At 37.6% G+C, this 13,009-nt stretch overlaps 1 protein-coding gene across 1 annotated transcript; it reads left to right on the plus strand.

Annotated features, from left to right (window-relative positions):
* The first annotated feature begins 288 nt into the window (after nucleotides 1-288).
* sfrp1a (secreted frizzled-related protein 1a) lies at nucleotides 289-10,128 on the plus strand. Its single transcript, XM_026211783.1, has 3 exons — nucleotides 289-1,039; nucleotides 3,611-3,691; nucleotides 8,640-10,128. Exons 1-3 carry the CDS (start codon nucleotides 532-534, stop codon nucleotides 8,963-8,965), a joined length of 915 nt encoding a protein of 304 aa, XP_026067568.1. The 5' UTR covers nucleotides 289-531; the 3' UTR covers nucleotides 8,966-10,128.
* The last annotated feature ends 2,881 nt before the right edge of the window (nucleotides 10,129-13,009 follow it).

Genomic DNA, 13,009 nt, shown 5'->3' on the forward strand with positions numbered 1-13,009 from the left:
ATGGAATTAAAAACGTGTGCACGTTATACTCAGGTAATGGCTCTTGTCGGCTTTTCAGAATATGGTAAATGCAATTATCTTGAGCCTTCGGCGAGTTACTCCTCATGCATTTCAATGCTTCTAGTAATGTAATCGAAATGAAGTTATTAAGGATCTGTTTCCACAGACGGCGAGTGAGAGAAACGCAGGCGGGCGGGGATATTGGCTCATTCACTGGGTCATTGAATAGTTTGATTGACACATGAGAAGCAAAAGGTGCAGAAAGTTTCCTATTGGTCGCCGACGCGGTCTCGGTCTCCCCTGGTCTCGAGCGCAGCGCATTTCAAGCAACTCAGCCGTGTGAGTCAGCAACAGCTACGGGGCTTCAGAGGTGGAGTTTCCACAACTTCAATACTTTGACTGCAAAGTCTTGTAACATTCAGGGGTATTTGGCTCTCCCTCCTCATTTTCTAGACAAAGAGGACTTCATTTCATTCAAGGCTCACCGCTTTGGGGGCTGCATTGACTGGGGATCCTGACCAGGAGTTCACAATGAAGTCCCTTGCATCTTCGTTGCTTTGGAGGATCATCATCTTGATGATGCCAATGGTCTCATTAGGCCAGACATCTGAGTATGTGTATGATTGGAAGGGAGAGTACAATAACGGCCGTATCTACGACAAGCCTCCACAGTGTATGGACATCCCAGAAGACCTGAAGCTCTGTCATGGAGTGGGCTACGACAAGATGCTGCTGCCAAACTTGCTTGAGCACGAGAGTATATCTGAGGTCAAACAGCAGGCTGGGAGTTGGGTGCCCCTGGTGCACAAGAACTGCAACCCGGGCACTCAGCTGTTCCTGTGCTCCCTTTTTGCGCCCGTGTGCCTGGATAGGCCCATCTACCCTTGCCGCTGGCTCTGTGAAAATGTGCGTGATGGCTGCACACCCATCATGGAAGCGTTTGGGTTCCCCTGGCCAGAGATGCTCTCTTGCGATAAGTTTCCGACAGGTGATGTGTGCATCAGTGCACCCAATGCCACAGAGGCCTCAAAGCCCACTGGTAAGTCCAAATTACTTAACACAAAAACTTATACATTTAAATCAAGTGTGATTTCGCTAAAATAAATGTGTAGCTATTGGCTAATCAAAAACCTGTAAAATAAATGTACCAAGATGCATATTTTGACATGCAAAATTTTCTAATTATTTTGCAAATATCAAATTATTTTTTATGCTGCTGAACATGTAAGGTTATACTGACTGTTTCAATGTATATTGTATACATTTAGTATAATTTTACATACTTTACAACATTTCACCCTTTTGCTGTGTGTGAGAAGTAACACCTACACTTTTTAACGGCAGTTGCAATGTTATTTCAGGGACTGGTGTCCATTTGGGAGTTTTCATAGACTTATCACACCTTTTGTTGCCTTCAGCCCAATACCTCGTGTTTGTGTCTGATTTGACAAATGATTCAGTTTTGGGAACATTTCTAGGTAACACGTTCCTTAAAATAACATCCGTAGAGGATGCAGGGGATGTGGCTTCTCGGTATGAATATTGAGTTTTTGCTTGTTTAGCAGCTGGTAGCAATTGATTTCAGTGTGTTAGCTGAGTTCCAGGACAACACTGGGATGAGTTCCAACAACAGACCAGTACATATCAATTTATTTGGTTTTATTTCGCAACTGCAGCACCTAATTTGGAGAATAGATACTTTTCTTTAGCGCAGTTTCTCTTTGTAAAAATGACTTAAAATGAGTCTCACTGTATTCAGGATTAACCCTATTTTTTCAGAAAATTTAATGCTATTCAAATACGACAGTAGCAAGAACTTTGCCAGGCTTCCCCACTGTGCCTGATAACAAGGTTTTTCTGTTGTCGTTTTTTCATAAGGTAATGTAGGAGGATAGTACTTTAGTTCAGACAAAGGCAGATATTTGAACAGCTGCTTTTATTTACTGGCGGCACCAAAGCAGAAAATTTTAATAAATACATTTCCATACGTTTAAAAAGACTCATACTGTTAAAAACCTCCCCTATAATTGAAAGCAAATTAGGTATGTTATAACGTATCTTCTTGTAGTCACGCGGACTGTTTTACCAGGTAAGTCAGGGCATCTGGCACCAGTCAGACTTTCCCTATGGAAACACTCAGGCCCTATAGTCGTATGTCCCAGACAAGGGAAAGTACAACTAGCTTATGTAGATGGCTCATAAATTACAAGGGAATTTCCATTTCAAAAGTTACAGCATGGTGTTTTAGAATGAACAGACTGTGCCAGAACGATGTACCACACTGAGAGAAGATACTTTTGTGACTTCAGCCATCTGCCCTAGCCTGCTGTTACTGACGCACAGTCCTGAGTGAGAGATCACTAGCATGGTGGCTTGGAAGTCCGAATACCAGAGAAGTTCAATTAATAAGTATCCCACAGAGATCCCGTCAGCTGTTATCACATGCTGTCAGCATCACGGTCAGATGAACCCAATGCCACAGATACATTAGACCCTCCCTCACATATCGACCAACTGTAAGCTTCAAGCAGTGCTGGGTTAAAAAGAAGAAAGGATTTTCTCTCTTCCTACTCTCTACCAGGGATTAGCTCTAACCATTTGTCCGCTGTTTTCATGTGATTCTGTGCTAATAATACATGTGGAGAAAGTAACACTCAACAAGAGCCACTGAAATTGAAACTCTCCGCAGGGTAGTTTAAGTTTATTGCCGACATCACCATACAAAAATGCAGCACTGCTTTAAAATAGTAGTTTTTGCACAGTTTCGATCCACTGGCAGCTTACATTATGAAAACATGGGGCTTTTTAAAAACTTTTACAATTCCTATCCAACAGCTGTAAAAACTGAAGTGCAACTTCCACAATAATTTGTTAAATAGATGCAAATGAAAAACCAAAAATTAAATGTCAAATAGCATAAAGACACAAGTTTACAGAATTAGATTATACTGCTTGAACTTAGAATTCAATTATAAATCTTAAAAGGTACAGAGAGAATTACTTTCAAGGGTTAATTTCTCTGTTTCAATGACTATAGGGAGGTTTCTGTGGAACAATAGTTGTCCTAATTACAGTCAGCCCCACTTATTAGGGTGTTGTCCTGTGCCTCCTTTTTCTAACCTGCATAACTTGTAACAGTGCTTTATATACAAATGTAAACTCTGCAGATCCAATTCGTTCATGTCAAATTACCATGTGACATGCAAAGAAAGAAACAAGCAAACATTTTTATGTCTATGTAAAAAGGCTTGATTCTAATATTTTAGTGCTGTGAGAAAAGCAAGCCAAACAAAAGACGTAAACTAACAATTCAAAGCACAGAATGTCTAACAAAAATAGAAGAAAGCCAGGAGAAAATCCTGTAGCCTGTCTGACGGGGAGATAATTAAAGAAAGTTGGACAAGTTTGGATTCTCTTCATTTTGAAAGAAAACTGCACTGTGATTGGTTCCCCGCTGTTAAAAGCCAGTTGCAAACCTTCCAAAGTAATGCACGCAAAAACAATTTGGGACAAACACCAAAGTAGACGAAAAACTAAAACATTTGGTCAGAATTACTCTGTATTTTGATACCGATGGTGAATTTGTCTGACTGCATTTTCTCTGTTTTAGGACACTCTCCAGTTTGTCCTCCTTGTGACAATGAAATGAAAACGGATGTGATTCTGGAGCACATGTGTGCCAGTGAATTTGGTAAGAACATCAGTGCATACAGTACATCACGCATGCCTATACGCACAGAAAAAATGCACATTCATTGTATCTTGCACTCACATACTGAACGTGCCAAGACTGCAGCCCATCTTCCCCTCTCATCTTCTGTATTCTGGAAATGGAATAGGCATGCAAGAGATCCAAGACTGATATATATTAGTTTGAAAGAACAGCCAAAACCACACAGTCTTAACCCAAAGGTATTCACCTATTCTTTCAGCTTCCCCACCAGCAGCCTGTAGTTTAATGTTTTGCTCATCTTACATTTAGTTCTCATGGCCTTGGGTAGAATAATGAGGGAAAACTTTATTCTTCCAGAAGCGGAAACCATAGCAATGAATTTTTTTTAAATACATAATGACTTGCTTACCGGTATATTAAATCTTTCAGTTTCGTTAAGTTTTAACCTTTCACCAGTGTTAAGTCATCATGTTGAGACATAACTTTCTTTAGCCATGAATGGTGAGTGCCAGAATGATATTTTATTTCACGGCCATTAACACTGCTTTTGGGACAGATTCAAGCACTTTAGAGTTACTGGATCACGATTTTGTTATTTTGCACATATTTGACCGTTTTGACTGCCAAATCCACTTTTTATAGTACAATGCAATGGTTTTAAACAGTTAAAATAGCAGCAGCAGAATGTTTTAACCCTTGTAAATCTATGTCATGGCTTGGATTACCCTTTGAGAGTCCACGACTGTTTAACTAATGAATTGAGGTAATTCACAGAAGCCCTAAAGTCTTTATTTGGCTGTTACTAACAGCTCTAAATTGTGATGTTTGCTCTCCTGTCTGGATGTGACAACAGCCCAGGGGTTGACCTCTGGGCAGACACTGACAAAGTCTGAGTTTGCTCTTTGGTCACTGGAGTAAACTGGAGTGTCCAGTATATATTTGTTGTCATTACCAACAATTTCCTTCTCATTATTACTGGATTTTGTCCATTCTATATATATATATATCACGTTACATGTCTGGGATGCTTAGCACTTTTTCTTATATAATATATTCAGATGGTCAATACATTAAAAAAAAAGAAAAGAAATGATTACATGCATTTAACATGCATTCAATTGATCAAAAGTGACAGTATAGAAATTCATCACATTACAAAATATTTCAAATAAACGCAGTTTAAATTTTTTTTAATGTACATAAATTATATTTTAGAATATATAAAAATAAAATAACAATTATTTTTATAATATTAATAATATTTGACAATGTTGATGTTGTTATTGATCATATAAATGCTGCCTTAGTTAACATAAGAGACCCATACTTTTGGTACATTGGTGATGTTTTTCCCTAATCTTAAGAAAGTTGGGTTTAATTTCTTGTTATTGGATTTTCAGTGTGTCTGCACATTTAGATTTGAAGATGGTTAACAACAATGACTGTTAAATGAGCCTGTAACTGCAGCCATTAAAGCCAATCACAGCAGGAGTTACCTCAACAAAAGGAGAGCAGTGCGAGAGTGACTTCCTGCTTTCTTCTGAAGAGGAAAACAAAAGCTGGTTTTGGTTAGCCTCTGACAAAACCATAAAGTTTCATTCAGTGTTTGAAATGGGTAAGCTATTTCTGGAAAGCTGCCGTCTTTCTCTGGTCAGCTTTATGTAAACCGACCCCACTGACACTCTCTCTGTGACCTCAGCACTACATTAATTCTCCGGGATATTGCCAGAGACAGACAGTGAATGAAGATCGGGTTCACGCTGCGAAGTATTGCTTTAAGAAATTTCGAACAGCCCTGGATACTCAGAAAATCTGATTAAAGTTTAGATATTTGAAGAATATGGAAACAGAAGAAAAACATTGTTTTTCTGTCTCTCCAGAACAGTACCGCATTAACAAACTTAAGTTGGCTGTCTATCCCGTGTTCAGTGATGCATGCTCAGCTCCTGTAGTAACTGAGTAAGCCATTTAACTGGCCCCCGAGCCACAGGTGCCATGTTTGTGAATTGTTTCAGCCCAAACTCTCCCTACTGATTTTATGACATCGTTACATCTGACTGTGGACATGTCTCCAAAACGACAGGTCAAAGATCAGGGACAAAGGTTAAGAGGTTTTTTAAAGCATAGTTTATCACATATGAAATGTAAATACTTTCAAAAATGATTAATTTCAGTTTGGAAAGTACACTGATTGTGACCACACGATTTCTGAGATATGCTTTCTTTGTTTATATCTTATTTATCAAATATTTACCAGAGCTTTCAAGCATGAAGTACTTATTTGGACCATCTGAGATTGAGACATTATCTGACCTGGGTTTGTGTTTAGAATCTGATCCACTGCCTGTGTTTGGAAATGGTGGCTGCTTCGTGTTTTTGTAGCATGTAGTGTGAATGCAGCATTTATGTGCGATCCTGGCACGCAGTGTTTGTTTACTATCCTCACATGGTTCAGTATACTGGTTTTACTGATGCAGATCTATCTGTGAAGTATTTGCAGTGTGGTATGCCAGTCAGCACCCCCTCGTTTACTGATAGTGTCTTATCACTATACGAGGAAGATTGGAAAGGCATCTCAAACAGCTTGATTTATATGGTGCTTTATTGTGGCATGCCCTTTTCAAGACACTGGATTACAGAGAACAAGTGAGCTTTCCCATTGTTATTTTTCGGAAAGTGTGGTCTTACGCGTATTAGCTGTAAAGCTACATCTGAAAGTTTTCAACTGTACCCATGTACCTGCATTTGTAAGGATTACATTCACAAACACAAGGTGCAAATGGAGTTCACGGTGGAATTAAAGTGGGATTTGGACTGAGATAAAGTGGTGGGAGGTAGGCAAGACTCGGCCTGACTTGATAATTCTTTAACCTTCAGACCATTTTTTTTAATTCATCAAACACTAAGCTCCTTTATAGACTTCAGATCAAGCTGTAATCCCTTCCATGTGCACTAATAATACTTGGAAGACTGGCTTATTTCTGCAAGAGTCAATTAGAAGTGAGGAGGTGTGAGATATGAGGTTGTGGGTTGCCGACTAAAATACATTTCATCATGTAGCACTTTGAATAACAGTGTAACGGTGTGAAGAGCTGCTCTCATGACTTAAATGGGGTTCCCATGGGGGACTTTAACTTCCCTTGGCAATAAGCAAGCGTTATATTTTTCATGTTCCAGGCTGCTGAGGATATATATATATATGTCAAGGTTCAAGAGGATATGAGGAGGATTTAGTTTCATTGTGGTCTGCTCAATGACAGCCAATGGAGACTGATCAGGTTGTTAAAACATAATTAGCAGTAAATCTCAAACCCGATGTCTGCTCATTTCCACGGGTCCTCAGGATTGGCCTGCTAATTGGACCAAATTCCTCTGTAGGTGGCAGACTGCCTGAAGTTCACTTGTGGGTCACTGATGTTACACTGTTGAAGTTGATAAGCATGTTTCTCCATCGTTAACCCAGAAGAAAAAAAATCACCTGTGAGGGAGGAACAGCAATTGAAGTTTCAATCTGGCAAGACCACCGTGGAGTTGACTCGTGCATAGGAAGGTTAAGGAAATGAAAAGATTAACAGGTTAAAGAGAGTTTACTGACAGATCAGACAGATTAAGGCAAATCTAAGAATGTGGAGTAAGATAAAACCAGGAGTAAAATGGTCAGACAGAATTTCCCCATGTTTTCCCCAAAGTCAAGAGTCTGATAAGGTACATAATTTTATGAAATCTTTGCAGAGGTTTTTACAACCATTTTCTGTTACATTTATGAATTCCCCATATGAGTTATTAGTTATATTTTTATGCTGAGCTGTGTAGCTTGATATTAGATATAGTTTTTTATTTAGCAGTATCAATTGGTATTAAACATTTAATTGCTAATGGCATTCTAACCCCCCATTTTTATTTTTATTTATTTTTAATATTTAGATTACCTTTGCAGTCCAACAATGGTCTCTTAAAATGATCTTAAAATTTAAGATTAATTATTTATTAATTAAATTAATTTCTAGCATTTAAAATGAGTTATTTTTGTTTTTATTGTTAATTAATTTATTTTTCAGCTTGTCAACCAGAATTTTAATTATCAGAGCATCCCTGGTTATTTTAGTGCTTTTTTCCAGTGGAGATGCAATTGAATGGGGAACCATTTCACCTACAGCCAATATATCCATCTAGAAAACTTCTGACCTTTGACTAATTGCCCTAAGCTTATAAGAGAGGTATTCATAGGAACAAAACCTAGTATCCAGTTACATCTAGAGGGGCAGAGGGCAGTGAAGCTGCAATTTGGGACATTCTTGCCCCCTGGGAAAAGAATATTGCAATGAGAGCGGTTTTGGTTTGCAAGGATATCAATGCTTTTTCTTGAACTTGACGGTGTTCATGACAGAGAGACCAGTATCATGATGGCTTTGCCCTGAGACCATTGGCAGAGAAGACAGGCCTGATATTGATTACACCTTCTCCTCATATTTTTTCTCCATTCCTCCATCTCTTTTTGTCCCCTGCATTACCTGGCAGTCTAATCTCTCTTTTATGGCCTCGGACATTTGGGAACCGTCAGCGATACCGCTTGCAACCCAAACCTTTCTTGGCCTCTCTGAACCTAGCATATGGCCTGAGGAATTAATGACTTTGTGTGGATCAGAGAGCGCTGTACAGTTCAGGGATACAATGCAAGATTGAACGAAGCTTTGCAATATCATAGACCACAACAGAGGCAGTAGGTGGGAGCAGTGTTTAAAAACATTGTGGGGGCTTTTCCTGGCAGCTCAAAATCCACATGTCATTATGGAAATAAACACAAGGCTTTATTTGAAGAAATATCAAAAACTAATATTTACTGGCAGGATGATGTAATCTTCAGTCTCCTTTCCACCCACTGTAGAAGTTTCAGAAAGCTGATCACAGTTCTCACTTTTGTCTTTATCCATATTCTCAACCTTATCCAAATCTCTGTTTTCTTTAGCCATAAAGACCAAGATCAAGGAAGTAAAACGGGAAAACTCGGATCGCAAGGTGATCCTGCAGAAGAGGAGAAAACCCGTAAAACTGGGCCCTTTGAAGAAGAAGGACCTGAAGAAACTCACTCTGTACCTGAAGAACGGCGCCGACTGCCCCTGCACGCAGCTAGAAAATCTTGGAAACATGTACCTTATAATGGGACGCAAGGTGGACAAACAGTACCTTCTCACCGGCATTCACAAGTGGGACAAAAACAGCAAGGAGTTAAAAAAGACCATGAAAAAACTCAAAAGCCACAAGTGTCCTGCCTTTGAGAATGTCTTCAAATAAGCATTCTTACAGCTCCCACTTACTTTATGAACTTGCACATCCAGGCAATGCGTAATATTGTTTTATTCCATTGTTCATATATATATATATATATATATATATATATATATATATATATATATATATATATATATATATATTTCCCATGTATTTTATAGATCAAACACTTGAGGTGTTCTGTCTTGGATCTGTGCTGTTTAAGACTGAAAAGGTAATGAAAGATACAGTAGACAATCTCTCCACCACAACCAACTAATCACTTTTGTATATATCTAAAACTGTTTGATAATATGTTGTAAAATGATCAAAATTCACCTGCAATTCAACCCTAACCCTTTTCTTTTAACATTTTTTAAGAAACATATTACAAAAGATTTCCGAAGCATAGTTCTCTGCCAAACGTCTTTGAAATGTATTGATACAATTGTGTACACTGTGAAAGTACATACCATATAAGCCATTTCTTTGGGCATATTGAGTCTATTTTGCTGGAGTTACTCCAAGTTGAACAGACAACATTATTTTGCAATGTGCATTGGTCACAGACCTTTCTGTGACCTGAACCATTCGGTAATCAAACATGTTTGGCAGTTCTCTGTTAACTCTGGTGAAGTTTAAGAGGTCTGCTTTGCTTAATTACTGCCAAGATATATATGCATAACATTTATTGCACTGCTAAAGCCATTTTTATGACAAACTGAGCTGCCCAATCCCATATAACTGAGTTGATTATAGACATGTTTGATAATAGATTATTGTATACATAGGCCTATACTTTATCTGCTGTAGACCAAACTGTTTTCTGACTAGTAAAATTATTATAAAAGAACAGTAGCCTACTCAATACATATACAATAAACAATACTGATAAAAATGTTCATTGCTACAAGACATTTGTCCATGTAATCTCACAACTTAATGTAATTAGTGCATAATGCTGTTAGCGTCGAAGGTGAAAGGAGGTTTTGCAAAGCTCTTGACATTTTAGTCCACAGTTTTGTCTGAAATGCTGAAGTGTTGCTTCCTGTTTTCCACAAAGTTATAATCTTGTTGTGGCATAGCACTATTAGTTTAAATGTTTCTCAGTTCCCATTTTTTGTTGCCAATCATTTTGAACAAAAAATTCTAGCACAAATATAAAATAAAGACTATAAAAATGTTAATGTCTTTTGCACACCAGTCTTTATTAAACTAGTTATTCAAAGTGTTTTCTATATATATATATATATATGTGTGTGTGTGTGTGTGTGTGTGTGTCATGGTCATTTACAGTCAATGTCCAATGCAGAGAATTTAAGTGGTCAATATGTAAAAAAAACTTCCCTATCACACCATTACAAAACTCAGTTTGCAAAATCAGATTATTTTTCATTTATTTTGCCTAGTTGATTTGAGTTGATCTGTGAATTTTGTGAACTATGATGCCCTATGACGTTTCATAATGAGGGCTGTGCCATGACAGGTAGCAGCTGGAAAGTTCAGGCCAAACACACAGACTGGTACATAATTACAGAGAAAAGACTACATATGCTGTGGCCAACATAAATTATTCACAAAGTGAAATTACTTCAAAATGTATAAATATATATAATAAAATTAAGTATTCATTCTCACCGCATGTTTTTCGAGCATGTTAATCCTGTCTGGAATGTTGCAACAGTCTTATATCAACAATGAGCACAAGTTCAATAAACGCCGGTTTCACTGCCATGTTTCAGATGATTTATGTGCCATGCTCTGGAAACGATTGCATGGATGAGTACAATAGACTGTCAGAGTTAATCAAACTGTCTGCATCCTCAGACATGACTGCCAAATACAGATAATTGTTGCTTTTATGCTTCATTTTATCTATGTTGTGTTTTGAGAAGAATCCCAACCTAGGCATGCTTTTCTTATTTGTTTCAATATGGTTGTGATATGAAACAATAACTTTAACAAATCTCTTATGTTTCAGCTGTCAAACTGATTTCACAGAGTTGGTCTTGGATGATGGCATATCCATACCAGCTATACACACATCAGTCGGTGCTGACAGAGCTGTTTTAACAATGGCATATGAAGTGATACATTTTAATGTTGATAGTGCATGCTCTGAAAATAAGTAATACATTTTAATAGTCTTTCTTTGTGGTCTAGCCTAGCACTTTTGGCGCACAATGACTCACTTTTTAAGGTAACAATAAACCACATCAACGATCAACTAACATGTTAAATCAATCAGCGAGACGAGTCAGACTGATTGGTGTGATGTGCAATCACAGAACTATTAGTGAAATAGCAATAAATGCAGAGTTCCTGTTAATGCCGGTAAGAAATAAAAAGCAAATTACTTTTGTGTGCATCTCAACAGAAAAACATACAAGAATGAAAAATGCAAGAATAATACCAAGACCAATCTTTGGACATATGGTTTTAGTAAATGACCTAGCACTGCAAAATGTATTTCAGATGTGGTTTCATCCCCGTCATAGTTACTGCAGCTGTCTTCAAAAGCCTGGAAAAAGTCAGGATGCAGCTTTGCCTTCTTAGGAAACAATCTTTGATTAAAACGTTCTCTCTGTTTCCAAAGGTCAGACAACACCATTCTGCTTTTAATTAGCTTTTGTTAGCAGACCAAATTTGCTAAATCCACGTGGGGTTTATTAGAGCTTACAATTGCAAAACATCAGCAAGAGGAGTCTGAATAACAATAAATGCAATGGAAATATGCTAAGACAAACATCATGGTTTTAATCAAGAAAAAACATGGGCTAATTAAAATTAGATGCATAATCCATATAACAGGTTGTGTTGTGTGTGTAAAATTAATTCTCATCTAAATGATTTGTATTATGATATACTACCTTGTTGTTATATAGCCTACTATACAAAAAGCTCGACACACCATAAAAAAGGTGGTACGTTAGAGTTACATTTCTGCCATTTGATCATTTGAAGTTATTGCAACTATTTATCTTACATATAGAATACTCAGGTGCAAAGCCTTGTTTGAGGGCGAGACTAACGCACAAACGATAATCCTATTGGCTAGTAGATACTCACAATTTACCGTCCGCGTTTTGACGTCAGCTCGATGAACAACTTGTTTAATATTCATGAGGCAGGACAGACTCAGCTGCTGACAGTTTGCGAGCTTCCAGAAGAAAAAAGCGTCAGCAAAATAGAGATGTCTTCGACGTGTAAGTCTCATTATAACTTTTTCTCCTTCAGAAACACAGAATGACCAGTAATGTCTCAAACACGACTATCAGCCCATGTTCAGTTTAATATGTAAAACATGCATTTTAAATCATGACGCTTGATTGACAGATGTTTAACATATGAAAAAAATATGAATGTATCTGTAAAAAGGGCGTTTAAAATTGTATCATGTAGTGAAGAAAGGCTGACGGAATTTGAAACCTAAAAAAAATAAAAAACTTTTTAGGTCGTTCCTTCACCCCTGATTGTACCGCGTTTATTTACAAAACTAAAATTATACTTAAAAGTCGGTGCTTTCATGAAGTAGTCTGAGGAAGATGGTTCAGATTCCTTACAGATATTATGTTATGATTACTTCCTGTAAAATTTTTGCATCAAAGAATGCTATGGTGCTTTGCGTCTCCCAGTCACCTTTGGTCTCTGACTCCTCTCTCACATAGAAATGTGCTTCATAATGTCCGGGAATATATAACAGGCAACGTCTTGAATAAATAAATGCTGATAAAGCTGGAAAAAGCCATCTGCAAATTTTAAAAGCATAATATAAACTGTAAGTGCTACTTATCTTCATGCAGTGGCTAAGATGGATCCAAAACAGAGTTCTGGCACTACGTGGGAGGTCTGATCTTTCCAGCAACTCTGGATATTTTGATAAGTGGACACACTCATTTGATCCGACTGGATTCCTAGATGTGAAGATTTTGGTCATGCCATGCATGGTACAGTTGACCTGAGAAGAGAAAATAAAAAAATGTTTTCTCTTGTGTATATCATTCATTCAGTTTCTATGACAAGAGTTCAACATTTTTGTTAAATCAAATTATGTAGACAATCTTTGGA

The sequence above is a fragment of the Carassius auratus genome, chromosome 30, assembly GCF_003368295.1.
Source record: "Carassius auratus strain Wakin chromosome 30, ASM336829v1, whole genome shotgun sequence".
NCBI classification, from domain to species: domain Eukaryota; kingdom Metazoa; phylum Chordata; class Actinopteri; order Cypriniformes; family Cyprinidae; genus Carassius; species Carassius auratus.

Coding starts and splice junctions, on each gene's coding strand:
- sfrp1a (XM_026211783.1), top strand. CDS start 532: ATGAAGTCCCTTGCATCTTCGTTGCTTTGGAGGATCATCATCTTGATG. Junction 1,040..3,610: donor AGAGGCCTCAAAGCCCACTG/GTAAGTCCAAAT, acceptor TCTCTGTTTTAG/GACACTCTCCAGTTTGTCCT. Junction 3,692..8,639: donor CATGTGTGCCAGTGAATTTG/GTAAGAACATCA, acceptor TGTTTTCTTTAG/CCATAAAGACCAAGATCAAG.